Source organism: Myodes glareolus, chromosome 25 (genome assembly GCF_982192425.1).
Source record: "Myodes glareolus chromosome 25, mMyoGla1.1, whole genome shotgun sequence".
Taxonomy (NCBI): domain Eukaryota; kingdom Metazoa; phylum Chordata; class Mammalia; order Rodentia; family Cricetidae; genus Myodes; species Myodes glareolus.
In genome coordinates, this window is record NC_142050.1 from 45382386 (window position 1) to 45405776 (window position 23391).

The window sequence follows — 23391 nt, forward strand, 5'->3', positions numbered from 1 at the left end:
ACACCTGCGGGGTGGAGACAACGCGTCCCGCACATTCGGTTCCTCAATGGAGTCTGGGCTCTTTGCAGCCAGGAGGCGGGACCTCCTTGGCTAGCCAATGGGGAGCCTGCTTGTGGAGGGTGGGGCCTGCGATCCAGCCGCAGGAGCAGTGGAGGAGCAGCTGAGACACCGCTGGCTCACGACTCTGTATATTCCGTCCCGAGGCTATTTGCCCCGGACGGCCGGACGAGTCTGTAGCGTGTGGGCCAAAAGGACCGTCGATACGGAAGATCGCAGCGGCAACTCTGAGACGAGGCAGGGTCGCGCGCAACCATGACCGAGGCGGCCGCTGCTCCGGTAAGGGCGGCCCGCACAGACTATTTGGGGGGGAGGGATACGAAACGGTCTCTGAATTTGCCTGGAGCACATATTATCACCTCCTGAAATTGGGTTGAGCTCGGTAGGGTCTCGGGGAGGAAGACTAGGACTCCTATGCCCACAGGATAAAGCCCTTGTCTCTTGTCCGAGTTTTGATCATTCATAATATAAGCCAATTGAGCTTAACCAGGAAATGTCTGGGCCCGATGCACCGGCTGTGGACGGTTTAATTCCACAGAACTCCTTTTCCGGGATCTCTCCACCTCCTCTCGCAATTATTGGCCACCTCAGATCTATTCCTGAGCTAAGGCCCCTCCAGCTAGCCCTTTTGGTCCTGGGAGCCATAATCTTGTACTGCTTACGGGGGTTCAGGCCTGAATTCGATTCCATTCAGGGTGGATGCATACACCCTCGCCTGCTATTTCCCAATAATCCACAGGAAGACTTTGCTACTGCATTTGGGGTGGGGGAGTCATTGTTATAGAAGATGTTGGTTAGGTGTGTTTTAAGCTCAGGCTTGACCTATTGGCTTCCAACTCGTGCGGATGAACTGCTGAGATACTGTCTCTGAAGGTAGGTCATCTGCTAGCTATAGCTTTGCAGTAACTTCAGAGAAACGAAGATATTTGACCCTTATCTGTGAAGACTCCTTCCAGTCATAGCTTGTTATGGGCCAGTGGTCAGACCCCAGGATGGCACCATGGTGCTGTAAAAGAAGGGAGGAAAGGATAGGCGTCAGCGACAAGTATCCAACTGTGTGGGGCACTTTGCTGTGGCTTTTTATGGAAGATGTCTTGGAGAGAGTTTAGTGTCACAAAATTAATAAATTTCAGTCTTTGGTTTATAATATATAAAAATTCTGGTCAGTGGTCTGGAACCTTTGTGTTTATTAGTAATACAGTATAAGGTAATGCCGTGCAACCTGAGAGCTGTTTCATACCTGTAGCTTATTTCATTCTTCACCACCTAAGAGAGAGAAAGTCATGATGTCCTTGTAATTGAGAATACAGAGCCTTAGGAATGGTGTATCTTAGCCCCAAACTGCACAGAATTCAGTTCTGGAAGAGGCCTGTTCCGGGATTTATCTTCTAGCCCCACAGAGGAACTCCTGGCTCTTTGTCTTATTATTAGTTATACCTGATGCATTGTCTAGCTCCTTTAGACAGGGTATTCTTGGGGTTATTTTCTTTTGACTAAGATGCTGGCTTTCAGCTTTCTCTGGCCCCTCCTTACTAGCAGCTAAGATCAAGCCTTCCAGTGTGGTGACTGTTAGGGGCTGGTTGATGAGGTACCTCAGTCACAGAGGCTTTGTGTCCAACTTAACACAAACTCTCAGCTGAAGTTGTCTGAGGGGGGGAACCTCAACTGAGAAAATATCTCCAAAAGATTGGGCTGTAGACAAGCCTGAAGGACATTTCCTTAGCTAGTGTGTGGTGTGGAAAGGCCCAGCCTATTGTGGGTGAGCCACATCTGGGGTGGTGGTCCTGAGTTCTATAAGAAACTAGGCTGAGAAAAACATGAGGAACAAGCCACTAAACAACACTTCTCGATGACCTCTGCTCTAACTCCTGCCTCCAGGTCCCTGCCCTGACTTCAGTGATGTGCAGTGATGTGGAAGTGGAAGCAAAGGAACCCATTTTCTGGTCGAGTTGCTTTTGGCCGTGGTGTTTCATCGCTACAGCAGAAACCCTAACTAAGACACCTAGTATCTCGGGCAGGTCAGGGGTTCACACAACATTAGAATCACCACGGTCAGAACTGCAGGGCCTCACTTTGGGGGGAGCTGCTGTGAGAGAAGGTGAGGGTACTGGGTGATGGTTGTGCACGCCTTTAATCCCAGCTCTCAGGAGGCAGAGGCAGGCGGATCTCTGAGTTCAAGACCAGCCTGGTCTATTGAGTGAGTTCCAGGACAGCCAGGGACATACTGAGAAACCCTGTGTGGGGAGAGGAGGAGCTGAGATTGCCATTGGGTATGCAGGTTTTGTGGTCTTGTTTTGGGCTGTGTCTCCAGAAGACGAAAAGGTGGTTAGTAGAAGTAGAGTAGTAGGGTTGGGGTTTTCTTTGGGCTGCCAACCAGCTCCCAAATAAAGACACAGAGACTTCTTAATTATGAATGCTTGGCCTTAGTTTAGACTTATCCCACTAGCTCTTTTAACTTAATTTAACCTGTTTCTGTTTATCTACTTTTTGCCTCGGGGCTTTTTATCTTTCTTTCATTCTGTCTGTCCTACTTTCCTGCTTCCTCTGTGTCTGGCTGGCCCCTGAGCCAAAATTCCTCCTACTTACTCTCCCTGCCCAGAAGCCCCGCCTATACCTCCTCCCTTGCTATTGACCAATCAGGTGCCTTAAGCAGGCAAGCAACACATCATTACATAGTTAAATATTTGACAACATAAAACATCTTTTTATTGTAAAACAAATTTAGTACATCTTTGCATAGTTAAATAAACACTCTGCAACAGAACAAGATTAAATCTGGTATACATTTGAATGCTCACTATTTAATTTTCCATTGCAGTGAATCTAGATTCAATATTCTTCCCATGAAGGGTCTGTGGGGTCTAGTGTCTTGTCTTTGACCAGAGTCTGAACCCATTCCAGATGATCCTGATCTTACTGTATTGAGAACAATTCTTGGCCTTCTTCTGGAAGCCAACCCATCTCCTTGTCTCTGGTCACAGGACTGGCATGTGGGAACTGACCTCCAACAACAGGCCCAGATCCATTCTGCGGAGATCTCCCTTTTAGCCATCCTGGCTGCTGTTCAGGCAGTGGAGAAGAAAACCGAGTCCCAGGCTGTCCATCTTCAAAGCCTGGAAGTACGGACAGGGTCAGCTGAGAAGAGGCTGGCTGACTTCGAGAAGACAGCCATGGAGCTCAGCAGCCAAGTGGAGGGCAAGTGGGCCGTGCTGGGGACCCTGCTGCAGGAGTACGGGCTGCTGCAGCGGCGGCTGGAGAACCTGGAGAACCAGATGCAAACCCGGAACTCCTGGGTCCTGAGGCTGCCCGCTAGCAACAAGGATGAAGCCCCCAAGGTATTCATAGAGTGAAGGGATGCCTCCAGTCAACTACAGTGAACCTTAAGAGCTTCTTAAAATGTCAGGAGAGTGTGACATTGGCAAGTTGTCTGCTTAGGCAGTAGAGTGAGTTGTTGGGAAGGACATGTTTGGACAGCAGCAGTTGTCTTATTCCAGAATGATTCCCCTCACCTTTTTTTTTTTTTAATTGAAAAGAATTGTTTTCAATTGGTGGTGCACACCTTTAATCCCAACACTCAGAGACAGAGGCAGGTGGATCTTGGAGTTCAAGACAAGGCTGGTCTGCAGAGTGCCAGGACAGCCAGGGCTACACAGAGAAACCTTGTCTCAGAAGGAGAAAAATAAAAAAAAATAAAAGAAAATTGTTTTCATACAATATATTTTGATCATGTTTTCCCCTCCCCCTAATTCCTCCCAGAGCCTTCCTATCTCCTTACCCACCCAAATTTACATTCTTTTCTCTCTCTTTTTTAAAGAACAAAAAAAAAAAACCCACACTAAAATAGCTGGGCAGTGGTGGTGCACACCTTTAATCCCAGCACTTGGGAGGCAGAGGCAGGCAAATTTCTGTGAGTTTGAGGCCAGTCTTGTCTGTAGAGTGAGTTCCAGGCCAGGTTCCAAAACTACGCAGAGAAACCCTGTCTCGAAAACACACACACACACAAATAAAAAAAGACAGATACCAAAGTATACAAAAAAAGACTAATAAGACAAAAGCATGTCTAAACAAAGCAAAATGAAGCAAAGTCAATAAAAATACCATTTAATTTGTTTTATGTTACCCAACTACTTACTGGACGTGGGACCTGCCATGAAGTGTGGTTAAATATACCCAGTGAGACGCCACGGAAAAACTGCTCATTCCTTTGCCATCAGCTATTAACTGTAGATAGCTTCTTAGTTTAGGGTGGGACTTGATCCATCTCTGCGAGTTCACATGGACATCGGCCTGGCTGTGTCTGGAGGACACTTGCCCTGGAGTTGTCCTCAGGCTCCCACAATCTTTCTTCCTCCTTTTCCACATAGATCCCTTAGTGCTGAAGGGAGGGCTGATGAAAATACTCCATTTAGGACTGAATGCTCCCAAGTTTCTCCCTCTGCATGTTGTCCAGTTGTGGGTCTTTGATAGTTCTCACCTATTACAGGAAGAAGCTTCTCTGATGAGGGCTGGATGAGGCACTGATCTGCATCTCAGCCTGGTGTGGCCACTGGGGGGCAGGTCCTCTGGTAGAAAGTGTTCCGTATAGGCAGCTGACACAGAGGAACGGAGGTGGGCTAGAAGGGAAGGCCCCAGGATGACTTTCGAGAGTGAGGAAATCTAAGAATTAGCGTCTCCACTCAGCTTCCAGCCAAAGATGCAGGTGTGCACAGGAGCTGGGAGAACACTTTTCTGCGGAAATGTGGGCAGAGGCTAGCATCTGGTCAGCGGTTCCCATAATTTTGGAGCTGTTTCTGGCTGTTCTCTGAAAGGTGTGGGGATTTGTATTCCTCTAGGTTTCTATAACTACTGAAGAGGTGGCTGAGTGTTTCCCCGAGCAACAGGAAGTCGGCCCGGAAGACTGGCAGAAACAGCTCTGCAAGGACACAGCAAAAGAGAGCCGTGAGGTGCTGGGCACCCTGGGTAAGAGACGTCCCCAGGGCTTCCAATGTGTTTCATTCTTTTCCTCGATGTGTTGAGATCATTGGATCTGAGAGCCAGAGCAGATTGGTCTTAGAGGCTTTAGAAGATATCTTTAATTCCCATCTTTAGAATTAAGTGTAGACCTGTTTCTATTTTGTATGTATGGGTGGTTTTGCCTGCATGTGTGTGTCTTAGGCATGCCTGGTGTCTGCAGACGCCAGATTACCTGGAACTGAAGCTGTAGATGGTTCTGAACTGCCATGTATGTGCTCAGAATTGAACCTGAGTCCTCCGGAAGAGCATTCAGTGCTCCTAACCACTGGGCCATCTCTCCAGCCCTGTGGGCATGCTTTGTAAAGATATCTCAGGTGTGATAATTGAGGGCTAGCAGTAAACACTAGGTCCTCTAGCCTCACCTTCTGAAGTGTGTTTTTATGTGATACTTGATTAGATATGGAATTTTGTAGCTACATTCCCAGCTCTTGCACCATCTTGGAGCATTGCAGAAAGGTTAAATTGCTTATCCAAGACATCAGTGGAGACACACAGATTAGAATCTGCTCCTCACTGTCCAGTTCCTCCCCATTCGTTTTTGTGGAGTGGAGGCCTCCCCTGCTTTGTCTGTCGCTCTAGTTTGTAACTATACCTATTCTTACTCCACCACTGAATTTTGCTGTCAGTCCCGGAGCTGTGGGAAAGGGTTAAGAGTGAGGCAGAGAGTTTATCACCTCCATCAGACTTCTGATACCGTTTGTGGTCTTTACCCTGCTTCCCCCAGGGTGTGTTCTCTTTAGGAAAGGAGCCAGTCTTAGTTTGCTGTTTCCTTTCTGCCCGGTGCCTGGGGCTCTCTAGGTGAGGAACAGTGAGAGTGAGAGCTCACTTTTCACTCTCCGCGGTAACAGCACTGAGGCGGAGTGCAGGTCACAAAGCTCTTTGCTTTCCTTTGCTTTCCTGCTGCTGGAGACGGGACCTTGTGAATGCTATGGGAAGCCCCCTCCCACTGCGTTAGTTATACCTCCAGCCTTTTTTCCTATCTGATAGGCTCTTACTCTAACCCAGACTGGCCTGGAAGTTACTGGGTGACTCTGGCTGACCTTGAATTTGGGCCTCCTACCTCAGCCTCTGGAGTACTGGAATTTTAGGTGTGAACCACCCTGGCTTTTTGAAAGGTGAAAAAATCCTTAGTTCAAATGAAAGAAACAATAGAAGAAGAGACCACTCCTGCTGAAAGGGGATAGATTCCCTGTTTGCTCAGAACAAAGGTACCATTCCATGTTGGAGGTGTGTGTGTGTGGGGGGGGTGCGCATGCATACTTGTCTGCATGTGCCTGTGGGGGCACTGTACACATGTGATGTTAGATCCCCTAGAAATGGAGTTAAGAGTCTGTGGTGCGTGTCCCCATGTAGGTGCTGGGAACCAAACCCAGGTCTGCTGTAATTATCCTCTCTCAAGCCCCTTTCCTTGTTTTTAGATTTTTACTATATTTGAGGAGAAAAGCCCTCATTTGAAGGGCGCTCTCTGGGCAGGTAAATTAAGAAAGAACACACTGATTGGTTGGCAAGTTGCACTGAGGTTTAAAGTGTTTTGGGGATCCCTGCAGGGGTGGGGATACCACAGAGAGGGTACAGTGCCAGAATACAGAAATCAGCCAATAGCACTTGAGAATGGAGTGTAAAAGGCCAGGAAGGGCTTGCTGAGTAGGTGGGTCACTTGTTGGGTCACTGAGGACCCATGAAAGGTGTGTTGGCTGGTATGTCCTCGGAGGTGCCCAGAACTTTGCTGTGAATGGGTGTCCTCAGGGGACTTAGGACTGCTTAGCCTTGGATAGTCCTTGCTGTCTTAGCAGTCACTCCATCCTCTGATAGCTTCTCCACTGTCGTTTGGTGTAAGATCACTTTATTTTCTAGAAGTTTCCAGAGGCAGCTCTTCCTGCCAAATTTCTGAGGAAAGCTTAATTTGAGGATCTTCAGTCAGTAAGCATGGGCATTACAGTTTCAACATGTTTAAGTGATTTGGACACCTTGGAGTTTTAGAACCTGGTTAGAAGGTCACCTGGGCAGGGGTTGGTGAGCCTCTAGCCTTTAGATTATGCAAGTGCATTCTTAGATGAATATGTTTTTGCTCAGTAGTGCAGAGGTCAAACATTCTGTCTCTGGATATGGTCTTGCTATTAGATCTGGCTGGCCTAGAACTTACATAGACCAGCCTTGAGCTTGTATCTGTCATTCTGCCTCTGCCTTCTAAGTCCTGGGATTACAGTTGTGCACCACCAGGCTCAGTTTAAAAGGCCTCTCATGGACTGGAGAGTGCTCTGAAGCTAAGAGCACATGCTGCTATCTAAAGGCTCTGAGTATGATTCCAGCACCTATACCCATATACCCTATCCCCATATACCCTGTCCCCATATACCCTGTCCCCATATACCCTGTCCCCATATACCCTGTCCCCATATACCCTATCCCCATATACCCTGTACCCATATACCCTGTCCCCATATACCCTGTCCCCATATACCCTGTCCCCATATACCCTATCCCCATATACCCTGTCCCCATATACCCTATCCCCATATACCCTGTCCCCATATACCCTGTACCCATATACCCTGTACCCATATACCCTGTACCCATATACCCTATCCCCATATACCCTGTACCCATATACCCTATCCCCATATACCCTGTACCCATATAGGCATCTGTGAGCTCCAGGGGATGGCACCTTCTCTCCTCTGGGCACACTGCACTATGTGCACAGATACATATGTACATATGTACAATAGTTTTAAAAAAGCCTCTCTTTATTGTCTACCTTCCCCATCCTAAGGCCCTCCCAGCATAGCTGCTGTTCTTATTATTGGTGCACATACTCAGAGACCTCACAATGTGTGTGTGAGTTAGAAGATAACTTGTGGGAATCACTTTTCTCCTTCTAATATGTGGGCTCCAAGAATTAAACTCAGGTCATCAGACTTGGTAGCAAGTGCTTTACCCAGGTGGTATATTACTGTTGGCTTTGTTTTCCAAAGTTCGAAGTGCTTCCTGTTAAAAACGGAATGTTCCATCTGTTAGGTTAAAATTATGGAAGCACCCTGTGTAGGGGAGGTGGGTACTTGTGGTTGGGGAGCATCTTCTCAGTATGATTGGACCATGGGTGCCACCTGAACAATGGAAAACTGACCCTGTATTTCCGGCTCCAAACTTAGAACAATATTGAAGTATGTGATTGGTAGCTAGATAGTTGTGGCTTGAAATGATTTCCTCTTTTAAGTTTCCTAACATTTATTTATTGGGGGAGGGCATGCATGATGTGCTGTGCTGTGGATATGGATCTTAGAGACTGGAACAGACTGATGAGGTCACTTGGCCCTTGAAGGACACCTACCCTAGGGTATTGTGTTACTTAGGCTGCCAGACAGACTGATAAAACCCACATTCCAGCACTCAGGAGGCAGAAGCAGGGGGAACTCTGTGAGTTAGAGACCAGCCTGGTCTACATAGTGAGACCCCTGTCTCAAAAAAAAAGCTAGTAGGAACCGGGTGTGGTGGTGCACACCCCACCTTTCTTCCCAACCTGGTCTATAAAACAAGTTCCAGGCTAGCCAGAGCCACAGAGAAACCCTGTTTTGGAAAAAAAAAAACAAACAACCTAGCAGGAGGGAAAGAATTGCTCTTTTCTCTTAGTACAATGCATTTATTTCCAATTTAACAAAGTTCATACTTAGAGACTATAAATATAGACTACAAATATTGATCCATTTAAATCTCTTGTAGACTTTGTCTTTTCGTATACGTAAATGAAGTAAGCTTCAGAGAGGTTAGGTAAATTATCAGAGATGATGTAACTGGAAAAGTCTGAGCCTTTATTTAATCCTGTTGTTTATCTGCTTAAAGTGTTCTCAAAGTATGGTCTGCATTCTGGAGGCATCTGTGGCCTAGCCAGGCTCTGGCCATTCTTTCCTACAGGAAGACGGTGGCTGTGATGAAAGGCTGCCCATGGTCATTCAGAAGCCTTGTACCTCTGCTCCCCCAACTCCCTACCGTACCATATTTTAGTCTTACCAGAAATCCCAGTACTTATTTATTCTGCCTTTCCTGGGCTCTGTGATTCTTTTGGGAGTTCCTTGTGGTCACTAGAGTCCTAAACAGAAACTACCACAGGAAAGAGGCCGTGACACCTGATGCCTTTGGGGTTCTTTTCCTTAGAACCAGGCCAGCTGGAGCCATCCCCAAGTGCTCTTCCCTGGATCAAGCAAGAGGAAGAGGCCTATGAAAAGAGCCTGCGAGAGACCAGTGCCTATCTGTGCTCAGGTGAAGCCCGGGGATGGGCTGTATATCTGGGTCTGTGAACACCTCCAGGGGGGCTTTATGTATTCATGTCTAGAAGTGGCAATGAGCAAGTATCCTGTGTTGTCCTGTTGTGTCTGTGCACCAGAATCAGAATCAGGGTGTGGTAGGCGAGCTTTCTCATTCTTGGTTGGTGGCACAGATCAGGGCTATTGGGGAGCTGCTCTTGGGAGGCTGTTGGAGTATCGATGAGAAGAGGCATTAAGCAGAGGTACACAGCTTAGCCGAAAGGGCATTTGGATGGCATGCAGATGGTACAGTGGGCCTCTGGCAGAAGGCAAGTGGGAGATACGTAGGTTAGGACCAGAGAGAGAGGGCCTTCAGTGACAGGGTCCTGTGAGCCTCAGGCCTTCCATACCAAAGAACAGGGGGATCCGGTGGCCCAGCTCCAGAGCCTGGCAGGAATGACTCACCTCTGTCTCTTCCCACCAGAAACCTGGCTAGGTAACAAGAAAAGGAACCTGGAAGGAGAGTCTGTGCTACCAGACCCAGCGTGGGCAACTGAAGGGAGACTCAGCAAGGAGGACTTTGAGAGGGCTACCTGTGGAGATCTGCTCCCTGTTTCCAGAGAGAGAGAGGTGGCCTCCCTCCCCCGAGGCTCTCAGAGTCAGCCTGTGCCAGCTACTGAGGGCACTGAGAACGGCCAGAACTTCATTGTCAAAGAGCTCAGCACTCAGCATGAGCTCCCACACCATGGATCTCAGCCCTTTGCCAGTCTCCAGTGCCCCCAGAGTGCCACACAGCGGGTCACGCTCACCAGGAACCATCGTGCACCCGCAGCCCAGCGTGCCTACACCTGTGTCCAGTGTGGCAAGAGCTTCGTCCACCAGTCAACGCTTACCACGCACTACCGCACACACACTGGGGAGAAGCCTTACAAATGCGCTGAGTGTGAGAAGCGTTTTGGCCGCCTGTCCACACTACTGGAGCACCAGCGCACCCACACGGGAGAGCGGCCCTTCCCGTGTGCACAGTGTGGCCGTCGTTTTGGGCGCCTGTCCACACTGGTGGAACATCGGCGCACACACACAGGTGAGAAACCATTTCCATGCACCCAGTGTGACAAGCGTTTCACACGCCTGGCCAATTTGACAGTGCACCAGAGTGTGCACTCTGGTGAGCATGCTTTCCAGTGCACCCAGTGTGGCTCCTGCTTCACGCACAAGCCTAGTTTCCTACGGCACCTGCGCAGCCACTCTCAGGAGAAGCACTTTACCTGCGGCCAGTGTGGCAAGAGCTTCACCTGTCGCTCCTGGCTGGTGCGCCACCAGGGCAGTCATGCCCGCTCAGCCTCCTCTGCTTCCATGGCTGGTGAGAAGAGCTCACCAAGCTTTGAGTCACCCACAGGTCTTCTTAAGGGTGCAGCTAGGGGAAAGCTTTCCAGTGACCCTTCTATCTCCCCCAGATCCAAGGACACTAAGGCCAGTCAGGACCATAAGGCCTATGGCAGACAGCAGCTCAGCGACCATGGTCAGGAAGGTCTGGTGGGGTCTCTGCATAGCTGTCTGTCCGTAAAGATGGAGAATGCAGGGTAGCACCCAGAGAGTCCCTAATGAGGCCACATAGGGTTTCTGGGTCCCCTTGAACCCAAGCTGCCTCTCCTAAGGGACTCTTCTTGGACCAGATGTGTGGTACCTGCCATCTGTAGGCTTCCCAGGGGAAGGTTTTCTCCCATGGACTGCAGGTGCCTAGTGCCCCTGAGTTTCTTGCTTCATGGAAGGTTCCTGCCCCCAAAATGTTGCAGAAACAGAGGTGAAGGAAGAATGAAGTGTGAGTGTATCTGCCAGCAGCAGCGGAGGCTCCCTGGTATCACCACCATCAGCGGTGGCTGGCCAGTTAGGATTGCTACAATTTTGAAAAGTTGAGTTGCTCTGCTTCCATCTGAGCAACTGTACTCAAAACTAGTTTCCAAGAGTTCCAGAGGGCAGGGCAGGGACTGTGACTTATCAGTGTTCATCTGGCTGGCAGGGATGGAACAGTGGTTCAGTCCCCACGTCAAGCTAAACTGGCTGTGAGGGCATGCACCTGTAATCTAGCATTCCTGTTAGTGCTGGAGGGTCAGAAGTTCAAGGTCATGTTTGGCTAAGTGTATCCCTGTTTAAAGAAACAAAATATCCTTTAGGAGTTCAAAGACAGAGTTGGCAGATACCCCATGTCTCTTGCCAGTGGCCCCATGTTTTAGAATAATTGCATGCATGTTCCCAAGGGCTCTTTCTGGAGGGGCTGGAACTTGGTGTCACCGTCTCCAACAGACCTACGCTGCTCCCTGTCCCTCTGGGCTTTGTCTACATCTGGGGGTAGATTTCACATACTCGCTTAAAACCTGTAAATAAAGATATTTAGGAAGAACGGTAAACTCTCCTCCTTGTCCTGTTGATCCTGCCAAAGTTTGCTTATTTATCTTGCAGTAATATTATTTAGCTCCAGATTTGGGTTATTTTCAGCTGTGTGTCCATGTTGAAGTTCTGAAAGAAAAAATAGTGCAAAGCACCATGGAGGCAGGCTTGAGTGGGGTGGCTGATTGGCCTGAAGGGCACCGTATCTGGGCCATAGGAAGTACAACTGCCTGCAACTCTGGCCTCAGTGGACACACATATACCTGAAGCACATGCTCACATAGATATGTGCACGTAAATATAAAATATAAAAGCTGTGGAATGGGTGGTGAGTGCTTTCCATAAGGTGGCCTCTCCATATTTATATATTAGCTTTCATTAATCCCATGATTATAAGACAACCTTTATTTTCTACTTCTCTTTAAAAAAAAAAAAGCTATAGCCCTGTCCTTAAGATTTACCAATGCAAGCTAAGTACATCCCAGCTGTAGCTGTATTTTCAATTTGAGCCAAGTGTCAGGCTCTCCTGTACCCTTTTGAACCCTTTACATAACACACACATCCCACACTCAGCATGGACCCTCATAGCAACCCCAGTGCCGTTATTGTAAAGGTCCTGTAGTAGCAGGTGAGAAGCAGAGGCAGGCAGAGCTCTGGGTTTGAGGCCAACCTGGTTTACGAATCAAGCTCCAGAACAGCTAAGGCGTTACACAGAGAAGCCCTTCTCAAAAAGCAAACCACAAAACCCTCCCATAGCACGGAAAGTACTCCTTGGTGAGCAAATGCCTCCGTAGACCCCAAGTCCCCAGATGCTCTGTCACACTAGGAGGACAAGGACTTTGAAACTAGGCCTGTTCTGCAGTGCCTTCCTCAGGGAAGCGATCACTTCCCAAACACCATCAGGGTGAGGACGCCGTGGCTAAGGCTTGTACTACTGCCCAGGTCCTCCCTCACAAAGGGCCTGCATCTGGTTGCATAATCTCAAAGCATGAACAAGTGTCTTAGGAAAATACTATGGGAGCTGGGACTAGAGCCTGGTAGAATGTTTGCCTAGAATTCACGAAGCTGTGGATTTGATCCCCAGTACCATATAAACTGGCAGCTATGGTGAACACCCGTAATCCCAGCAGTCGGCATGTGGAGGCTGAATGATCAGTTCAAGTTTCATAGGGAATCCAGGGCCAGACTCACTACTTGAAACGCTGTCTTCAAAAAGTCCTGAAGCCAGCCTGGACTATGTAGTTTGATCACCTCAGAAAACAAAAAGGTCTTATGTGACAGGAACTGAATGTTTGAAAACCAGAAGTGAAAGTGCCCAGGGTGGCAGAAACGACAATCTAGTCCAGTGCTGGACTGTGACTAGCCTGAAGTTTGCTGCCTGAAGATGCTGGGTTTGGGAAAGCTGTGGAGAGAACAGGTCCCGTGTCTGAAGCTGTGGAGCTGGTGATGAAAGAAAAGCCTTTCCCTCTTTGCTTCTAGATCTATCCAGTCCTGCACAGACAAGGCCAACCCAGGCTTCCCTCCCCATGATGGACATGTGTTCTTACACTGAGACCTAAGATAAATCCCTCCATCAGATGGCTTCTGTAGGGGCTCTGCAGAGAATCACAAAGATAACTACTATCTCCCCCTTCTGCTCTTTTGTTACTTAGATATGCTAAGTCCATGTCTTACATTGCAGTAGCCCAGGCTGGCCTGAAACTCCTGACTCAGGTTTACAGTGTGAAGGACTCTGCTTGACTTGACGTTACCATTTACACTGGCCCTTCCTTCTTTGGACTGTTTATTCATAGCTCTTTGTCTGGCCTACAATCATTTAATTATCTTCCTCCAGGACAAAATACACAAGACTGGGACTTTTTGTTCCTGAACAAAACCACCTGGCATGCCTTAGATAATTACCAAATCTATTCACTCCTGAATAGATAAGTGTTGTGAAGGCACTGGGTGTGGTGGCGCACACCTTTAATCCCAGCACTCCAGAGGCAGAGGCAGGCAGAGTTCTGTGAGTTCGAGGCCAGCCTGCTCTACCTACTGAGTTCCAGGCCATCTGGAGCTACAAAGTAAGACCTTGCCTCAAAAGCTATGAAAGCTGGCAAAGCTGAGGTGGACACTTGGGGTGATTCTAGCAGAAACGTGTGTTTCAGAAGAAAGCTGTACTATACCTTTTATTCCATTATAGCTCTTCATCCTCGACTTACCTTAACGCATCTCACCCCAGTCGTCATCCGATTCATTTAGTTGGTTAATTTTAGGCCTGAGTATATAATTGGAAACTGTTATACAAACCAGGATTGTCCATATGCTGTTACAATGTTCCTGTACTGTTCCTTTGAAGATGGGTACCTGTTATCTGTCGAATTTCTATAGAAATAAAATGATCTAAATCATGTGAGCCTGGTGCTTTTGAAGTCGGCACCTATGGAGCAGTGAGACTGAACTAATAAGAAGCTTTAGGCAGTCATAGACTGAGGGCCATTTCTTCTCAACCTTGTTGCTCAGAAATGGCTAAGAGAGTTACAATGGGCTGGAGAGATGGCTCAGTGGTTAAAAACTTCCAGGTGGACCTGGCTTTGATTCCCAGCACCCGCATGGCTGCTCGTGCCTTGCTTATGATTCCAATCTCCAGGTCCAGGGGCTCTGAGGCTCTCTCTGGCTTCTGTAGACACCAGGAACATTAGTGGTGCATGGGTATACATGCAGACAAAACACCCATACTCATGCAAAATATTCTTTCAAAAAGGGTCTTGAAACCAGCAATATCATTTTTAGGTATATACCCAAAGAATGCTCAATCATACCACAAGGACGTGTGCTCAACTATGTTCATAGCAGCATTGCTTGTCATAGCCAGAACCTGAAAACAACCTAAATGCCCCTCGACTGAAGAATGGATAAGGAAAATGTGACAATTTACACAATGGAGTACTTCACAACAGAAAAAAAAAATAATGACATCTCAAAATTTGTGGGCAAGTGGATGGATCTAGAAAACATCATATTGAGTGAGGTAACCCTGACCCAGAAAGACAAATATCATATGTACTCACTCATAAGTGGCTTTTAGACATGAAGCAAAGAAAAAACCAGCCTACAATTCACAATCCCAGAGAACCTAGACAACAATGAGGACCCTAAGAGAGACATACATGGGAAGTAGAAAAAGGCAAGATCTCCTGAGTAAATTGGGAGCATGGGGACCATGGGAGAGGGTAGGAGGGGAGGGGAGAGGAAGAGAGGGGAGCAGAGAAAATATATAGCTCAATAAAAACAATAAAAAAGGGTCTTGAAACTGATGGTGTACACCTTTATTCCCAGCACTCAGAAGGTATAGACACAGGTGTCCCTGAGTTCAAGATCAGCCTGGTCCTACAGTGAGTTCCAGAACAGCCAGCACTACAGTGAGACACTGTCTACATCATGTATAGACACAGGACTACACATAATGCCCTGTCAGATGCATTATGGGGATGGCTCATAAACAAACAAACCAAAAAACCAAAACAACAGAAACAAAAAACAAGACAACCCCCCCCACACACACACATACAATTCGCTTAACTATAAGTAATAGGATTAGTAATACTTTTGGGGAAAGATTTTGATCAAAAAGGAAAAATATACAAGGCATGACGGCATACATCTGCAATCCTAGAGGCAAGAAGACCAGGAGTTCAAGGCCAACTTCAGCTATAAAGTGTATCAAAGATCAACATAGTTATATGAGACCTTGTTGTGGAAAAAGCAAGGAAACTTGACTGGGCATGGTGATGTACACTTTTAATCTCAGCAGTCAGGAGGCAGAAGCAGGGGACTCTCTCAATTCAAGGCCAATTTGTTCTACATATCAAATTCCAGAATATCTAGGACTACATAGTAAGACCCAGGCTTTGTTTGTTTTTCAAGACAGGGTTTCTCTTTATAGCCCTGGCTGTCCTAGAGCTCACTCTGTAGACCATACTGATCTCGAACTCAGAGAACTGCCTGCCTTTGCCTCCCAAATGCTGAGATTAAAGGCAATGGCCACCATACCTAGTTGAAGACCCAGTCTTTAAGAACAAAGGAAAGTACTACAGAAGCGGTTGCCGATGAGCTGGAGCCTGGGGGTCCTGGGGAACAGGGTCTCGGGCCAAGATAACTGCATTGTAAATAGGGGCAGTGGGCTGCTTCCCGCTGCCCGGCTCCTGGCTGCCTAGCTAGCTAGCGTATACCCCGAAATAACAACACACAAATTTAAACACTACCTGACCCATTATATCTAGCCTCTTCTTGGCTAACTCTCATATCTTAATTAACCCATTTCTAATAATCTATATATCACCATGTGACTGTGGCTTACCAGTATGAGTCTAACCTACGTCCATCTCAGAGAGGAGAGCCATGGCGTCTGCCTTGCTTCCCTTCTTCCCAGCATTCTGTTCTGTCTACTCTGCCTATCTAAGCTGCTGTCCTATCAAAAGGCCAAGGCAGTTTCTTTATTTAACCAATGAAAGCAACACATGGAAAGAAGACCCTTCTATACCACAACTGCAAAGATTGCCTTGAAGGTCCTTCCAAGTGTGTGCCTATGGTGTTGGGTTGCTTAACTTGGCAGAACAGACCAGTTTTTGCTTACTTGCATAGATACTGCAGGTCTTCTTGTGGTTTTCCCCTTTAAAAGCCCTTTCCTCATCCCTCTCTTAAAGCAATCTCAAATTTGGCTCAGAGATATTTTTTGTCCTGCAAGCAGTTGATCAGTAAATCTTTAACTGGATTGAGTTTATGATCTTTTCCCAGGGGTCACAAACTCTGTAACAGGTGCTTGCACAGTAAGGCAAACTTCATCCTTCAAGTGAACTGTTAGGGCTAATCTCCTACTTATCATCTTATGCATATGCATAATTGGCATGCATATGGTTAAAATCAGATGCATTATGGGAAGGAACATGCACAGTAGAAAAAAATGATTATATGACCTAGTCGATTGGTCAAAACCAAGAAACAGGTCAGGCGTGGTGGCACATGCCTTTAATCCCAGCACCCAGGCAGATGGATCTCTGAGTTCCAGCCCAGCCTAGTCTAAATACTGAGCTCCTGGTCAGCCAGGGTTGCACACAGTGACACCTTGTCTCAGAGAAAGACAAAGCCTACTCCCACTCTGCTCCTCTTGAGCCCCCAACAATACTTGAGGCTCTTCAGTTGGGAAGCTGCTGATGGCTGTGAGAGAGAACGGCTTGTAGGGCAGAGTGAACTCTGTAGGCTGGAGGGAACAGGCCAGTGTCACTGTCTTCAGTTCTATTCAGCATCCCTGCGGACATTCCTGAGCGTTTGCTGAACACTACCGACGCTGAGGAGGACTGCTCGGCTGTCTGCTGCGGGGTGGATTGTCCCTTGTTAGTTTTAGCAATATTTGCTGATCTTGAGTGACATGCTAGTCTCTGTACTAAATAATGGAGCCGCTGAGCCATCTCTCCAGCCCCATATATATTTCTTATTAATTTTTTTATTCATTTTACGTACTGACCACATTCCCCCAACCCTGTCACATGGCTCAGTGGTTAAGAGCACTGCTTGCTCTTCCAAAGGTCCTGAGTTCAATTCCCAGCAACCACATGGTGGCTCACAACTATCTGTAATGATGTCTGGTGCCCTCTTCTGGCCTGCAGGCATACATGCAGAATAATACTGTATACATAATAAATATATATATATATATATATATATATATATATATATATGTAGCACATCCCTTTAATCCCAGCACCGAGGGGACAGAGGCAGAAGGATCTCTGTGAGTTTGAGGCCAGCCTGGTCTACAGAGTGAGTTCCAGGACAGCCTGGTCTACAGAGTGAGTTCCAGGACAGCCTGTTCTACACAGAGAAACCCTATCTTGGGAGGAATCTCATGCTGGGGATGGTGGCACAAGGCTGGTGAGCCCAGCTGCTCGAGAAGCTAGGGTAAGTAAGGCCGCATGCCAGCTCACCCACACATTCCACCACCACAGAGCACCGCAGCTTCCTGGCCTCCGTGTGCAGGTGGGCTGGTAGGAAGAGGACCTAAGGGTGCCTGGTCCACACCACTGCCTACAGATATAAGGACTGGGATTTGCACGGTGTGTGTGAGCGCCCCTGCCTGCCCGGGCGTTTCTTAGCATCATGAACTGTTGATGCCATTTACCTTCCTCCTTCCTGAGTTGAATTCTTAGCCTTCCTATTTGGGGAGTAGGACTTCAGGGAAAACTATATCGTGGTCATACAGGCTGCCTCCCTAGGGCCCTGCACATCTGAGCAAGTCAGAGAAACTGCGGGGTGGGGGGTGGACACCAGGACCATTTCACTGCTCCATCTGCAGCCCAAGGGAACCCACCTCAGGACCAAGTGTCTCATGTTGCCAGAGTAAAGTACCACAAACTAGGTGACCTCCACAGTGAAAGTTTAGTTTCTTGAGAGCAGAAGTGTGAAATCCAGGGGCTGGAGAGATGGCTCAGTGGTTGGGAGCATTGCCTGCTCTTCCAGAGGTCCTGAGTTCAATTCCCAGTAACCACATGGTGGCTCACAACCATCTGTAATGAGGTCTGGTGCCCTCTTCTGGCCTGCAGGCATACACGCAGACTGAATGTTGTATACATAATAAATAAATAAATATTTAAAAAAAAAAAAAAGAAGTGTGAAATCCAGGGAGAGGCTAGACTCCGTTCCTTTTCTCATTCCCTTTCCCTGGGTGGCTACCAGTCCTAGGAATTTACCTCAGAGACTGGATTAATCCAGTCTCCAATCTTCCTGTGGTATTCAACAGCTCTGCAGCTCCGCTACAGCTCTCCTCTCCTTACAAGGACAGCAGGTGCACTTTGACTTCATCACACCCACACAGCACTCCTTCCAAACAAGAGCGCCTGCACAGAGACCAGAGATTAGATTAGATTAGATTCAGTGGGTTTTGTGGTTTTGAACTCAGTCTAAGTACTGGGATCACGGGCATGCCCCGCCACACCTGGGCTCAACAAAGATTTTAGGCAACACAATTCAAACCACGACAGTGATCTGATCTTAGAGTGAACACAAGCCTGCCTGAGTCCCACAACTTATCTCCCCAGAGGCCTGATTTGTGAGTAAAACACAAGGATACTCGTGTGGGAAACCCAGGACGGGGTAGAGCATCTGCACTTCAGAATATCTGGACTGTAGTCCTGAAAGACCTGGATAAATCCAGATCCCCCTAGCAGGAAAAAATAGAGCCAAAAATCTAAGCAGGGAGGGAAGAATCAGAAATCTAGGATTAGCCGGTTCAGTGTTTCAGGAACTAGCTGAAGATAAAGTTAGATTGTAATCTTGAGAATAATCTTGAGAAACGGGGAGTTTCCGCCTTGTGGTTATCATTGGTATTTTTGGGATGCTGTGTTTCAGGAACTAGCTGATTATAAACTTGAATAACCCTGAGGAACAGGGAGTTGCCCCCTTGTGATCGCCACTGGATCTCCCTACCCCTTTCTGATTACTGGGCTGTGGTTTCTTCCCTTAAAAACCCCTTCTCCCAGCTACTCAGGGTCGAACTCTTCCCCTGAGTGGATTATGAGTCTCGGCCCCAGTGCACTGGTTCCCGTTTAAACCTCGTGTGATTGCAGCAAGGACGGTCTCTCGTGAGTTACTGGGGGCGGGGGGGGGGGGGGGTGTCCTGCTATCCCGAGACTTGAGTGAGAGTCTCCCCATATCGGGCGGGTCTTTCAGTCCCAGCTTCTGGACCTGTTCAGCACTTCAAATCACTGGGAGTTCTGGTAGACCCCTTTCTCCTCGGAGTCCCAGTGAAGACTCAGATACTTATTAACCCCGTCTGGGGGTCCTGCTTGATTACAGACACTGTGGCTGGACACCTCCTCTCCAGCTCCTCTCTTACCCCTCAGAAGTCCATAGACAGCCCAGGCCTTTTAAATACGGCACTTTTCTTTGTTCTTGTAGCCATCTTCCTCTGAATCCCTCCGAATCCTCCCTGTCTGTCAAGCTTTGCAAAGTGTTCGGCCCACGGGATGGAGACTAGCCTGGGTCCCAGTCACGCTCACTGTTACCCAGCATTCCCTCGTCCTCATTCCCCATAGCACCTAACTTACAACGAGTTTTGCTTTTGCTGCATGCCAGGCACTTCCCCCTTGGCTGTTGGCTTCTGGTACCAGGGACTATGTGAATATTAGAGTTGGGCACCAGTAGGCATCACCGAGTGTTTTATGGTTAACAACTGATGGCTACCAAAGAATGTGGCCGTAGGCTTTCGGTGGCTCCAGGCAACAGACCATAGATGTTTTAGTCTTCTTTAACAAAGTACTCTTGAATGAGAAAGTTCTAGAGCTTTAGGGCTGGTCCCGCTCTGGCCTTGTCTATTATTGCATTCATATTTTATTAACATATTTATTAACTCTTTCAAAAATGCATGGCATGATTTTGAACCAGGTCACCCCTGACTTCTTCTGGAGAATAACTGTCCTCTCCACTCCGTGAACTCATATTCTGAGTGGGACCGTGTCTTTGTTGGTTTTGGTCAACTTGAAAACATATCTGGGAAGAAGGAATCTCAGCTGAGGAATTGCCTCCATCAGATTGGCCTGTGGAGCTTTTTCTTGATTAATGATTGATGTGGGAGGTCCATCCATGGGCAGGTGGCACTGGGCTGCGAAAGAAAGTAAACCGAGGAAGGCAGGAGGAGCAAGCTAGTAAACATCATTGCTTCTCTCTGCTCCTGTTCCTGCCTCCATGTTTCCCTGCCTACCCTTGCCAGAACTGTTGCCCTGACTTTCCTTAAATGGTGGACCATGACTGGAGCAAGCACGTCAAACCCCCTTCCCCCAAGTTGCTTTCGGTTATAATGTTTTACCACTGTAATTGGGACCTAAAGCCTTCCTACCACTCTTACGTCCTATGCTCACCTTTGATGGATAGAAGCACAAACTGTTATTCTTTGCTATCACTTTAAGAACTAACCACGCCCATCCCAGCCACTTTTGACCCTCCCCTCGCTGCCATCTCTCTCTCTCTCTCTCTCTCTCTCTCTCTCTCTCTCTCTCTCTTGTGTGTGTGTGTCTTTGTTTTATGTTTGTCTATATCTCCCTTTTTTAAGTAATAAATGTCTAGCTTTATGTATAGCCTTATGTCCATTTACTCTGCTGTTCACCGTATCCAGCTGCCTGACTCTGCAGCTCGCCCAGAGAACCTGTACTGCTCCGGCGGCAGCTTCTGCCTGGCTTGCAGGCCGCCCGGGCCATCATAACATATTCTTTTTAAAAGAACAAAATTGGTGCCGCGGACTCGAGAGATTCACCCGCCAAAGGCCAGAGTTCCACGGGACCCTGACCACCAACTTCCGGGACTGAATCGAAACCGAGGTCTCAACACCGACCCACCTGTTACAACCAACACCATCTTCACTTGGTGAGCCGCTCCTCGTTCTGCTACAGAAGGTTGCTTTCCTTTGCTGGAATCGTGTTTGGACGACCCCGGGGGTTGGTCCGCCTGCGTTAGCACTGCATTCCCTGCTGTGCATTCGACCGTCGTCTGGGGACCGGGGCCTCAGTTTCTCTATCTTTTTTCATTTTCACTTCTTTTCTTTACTTTTTCTCTCCTCTCGTCGTACCACCGCTCCAGGAGCGGTCCCGGCCTCTGGTTTATCCAGTTAGGCCCATAGCTCCCCACCCGTGAATCAAGGACGCTTGTTCACGTGGTCCTGGGCACTCGTTCGTTGCGCAGGTTTTCACGATTCAGACTCTGGATAGCAATCGCCCATGGCAGACAGCCGTGGGCTTTTCCATCCAGCCGTGACCTGGTGCAGTTTTTTTTTTTTCGGTTCCAGACTTTTGCTCCCCTCTGCGGCTTATGGTTCGGCATGGCAGCTCAACAACAAACTGTAACTTTTCCCTTGCAACACATGGCAGACACCATGTTCATTGGGGTCAGGTGACTTTATCGCTAGATTCACTGAGAGCCAGATCACGCGACCAGGCCCTCCCACTGTTATGTATGTCCCGCTTTCCCCTCCCCCTCCTCAGTGTTCACTGAAATCTCTCCTTAGCTGTAATTACAGGTGTTTTGCATAGTGACGTGCTTTCTGATAGGGCCCATCAGAAACATACACTTTGCCTAATTCCTGTTCTCTATGTATAATGATTGTTCATTTCATCTTGTTTCAGACTACAAAATCATAAACTGGTATGTACTTTTAATCTTAATGTTACAAACAGTTTTTTTTTCTTTCTGTCTGTCTTTTTACAAATGTGGATCTTACCTATTACAGTCAAACTCAAACCCAATCTTCCAGATAGATTCTATACTGCAGCTACACCTAATAATCAGCCCCCAACTGCTCAGAGATCTGGGGAATGCGATATTTAAATGTTTAATTATTTAAAAAACTTTTCATAACCAAAAGAGACAGGTTGGCTCCTAGCAAGCACTCTGTTTCCTCCAAAAAGACAAAAGACAGACGATCACGTCACTGACCAGCATCCATCTGCAGTTTGCTTCGACTGCCTAGCGCTGACCATTGGGCAAAAACTGCCTATCACCTAAACTGGAGACCTCCAAATGTGGACATAATCACTGGAATTGACAGTCTAGCTGCGCAGGTAAGGTAGACCTGTCTTCCTAAAGATTTCTTAGTCCACATGGTCTTCAAAAGCCTGACAGACTCTACACTAAACAACAAAGGTCAAATGCAACCTTCAGCGACCAGGGAGGACCAAAGAGTAACTCTGGGTACCAACCAAGTAAGTTCTCTGTCATTGTTTAATCAGTAACTCAAGTAAAATCTTATCCTTCTCAAAGATCTCTGACAGTCTGATAGCTAAGAGGTTTTGCCAGGTTGTCTAACCAAATAAAAATATTTTTCATTATAATTTCTGTTTTTAATACAATGTATATGTCTAAAACTTCTGTTTTTCTTATGAGTTCCAGGGAGCCGAATTAAAAAACCCAACGTGAACAGGTCAGATACAAACCCCTCAATTCCCTGGTCCTAAAAATTTTTTTCTCAATTTAACTTTGTCCTCTGTTCTGCCAACACCTTAACCAGGTACAAGAGACACCAGACATTTCCATGCCACAGACACCTGTCCTGTCAGGAGCAGAGACCAATTATGCCAGGATGTGACCAACACCCAGCTTCTCTCGGATCTCCCTCACCCCCCCAAAGACGACGCCCACAAATCAGCTGGAAGCAGTCTTGAGAATTCGCCGCCCCAATTCCTTCAACCTGTAATGTCTAACCTTCTACTTTTTATTATAAAAAGGATCCGGGAATGTTATTCTTTGCTATCACTTTAAGAACTAACCACGCCCATCCCAGCCACTTTTGACCCTCCCCTCGCTGCCATCTCTCTCTCTCTCTCTCTCTCTCTCTCTCTCTCTCTCTCTCTCTCTCTCTCTGGTGTGTGTGTGTGTGTGTGCATGTCTTTGTTTTATGTTTGTCTATATCTTTCTTTTTAAGTAATAAATGTCTAGCTTTATATATAGCCTTATGTCCATTTACTCTGCCGTCCACCGCATCCAGCCGCCTGACTCTGCCGCTCGCCCGGGGACCCTGCACTGCTTTGGCGGCGGCAGCCTCTGTCTGGCTCGCATGCCGCCGGGGCCATCCCATCATCATAATCTTTTAAAAAGAACAAAACAAACCACACCAGATCAAGGAAAGCAGGGAACAAGCCTCAGCCCAGTCTCTCCCTGGAGACTCAAGTGT

General features: G+C 47.6%; 1 protein-coding gene and 2 long non-coding RNA genes across 3 annotated transcripts; 2 read left to right on the plus strand and 1 right to left on the minus strand.

The window, feature by feature from the left end:
- The first annotated feature begins 24 nt into the window (after positions 1 to 24).
- LOC146889559 (zinc finger protein 398-like) lies at positions 25 to 14089 on the plus strand. The gene is made up of 5 exons (XM_085683994.2): positions 25 to 336; positions 3039 to 3392; positions 4890 to 5016; positions 9223 to 9327; positions 9796 to 14089. The coding sequence occupies exons 1-5, from the start codon at positions 313 to 315 to the stop codon at positions 10896 to 10898; spliced, it is 1713 nt and encodes a 570-aa protein (XP_085540120.2). The 5' UTR covers positions 25 to 312; the 3' UTR covers positions 10899 to 14089.
- On the minus strand, positions 3115 to 4881 carry LOC148117905 (uncharacterized). Its single transcript, XR_015736686.1, has 2 exons — positions 4190 to 4881; positions 3115 to 3170 (listed from the first exon to the last, which is right to left on the minus strand). It is a non-coding gene; the product is annotated as an uncharacterized LOC148117905 (long non-coding RNA).
- Positions 14090 to 18910: 4821 nt separating the features above from the next.
- LOC148117906 (uncharacterized) lies at positions 18911 to 23161 on the plus strand. Its single transcript, XR_015736657.1, has 2 exons — positions 18911 to 19315; positions 20949 to 23161. It is a non-coding gene; the product is annotated as an uncharacterized LOC148117906 (long non-coding RNA).
- Positions 23162 to 23391: the final 230 nt, after the last annotated feature.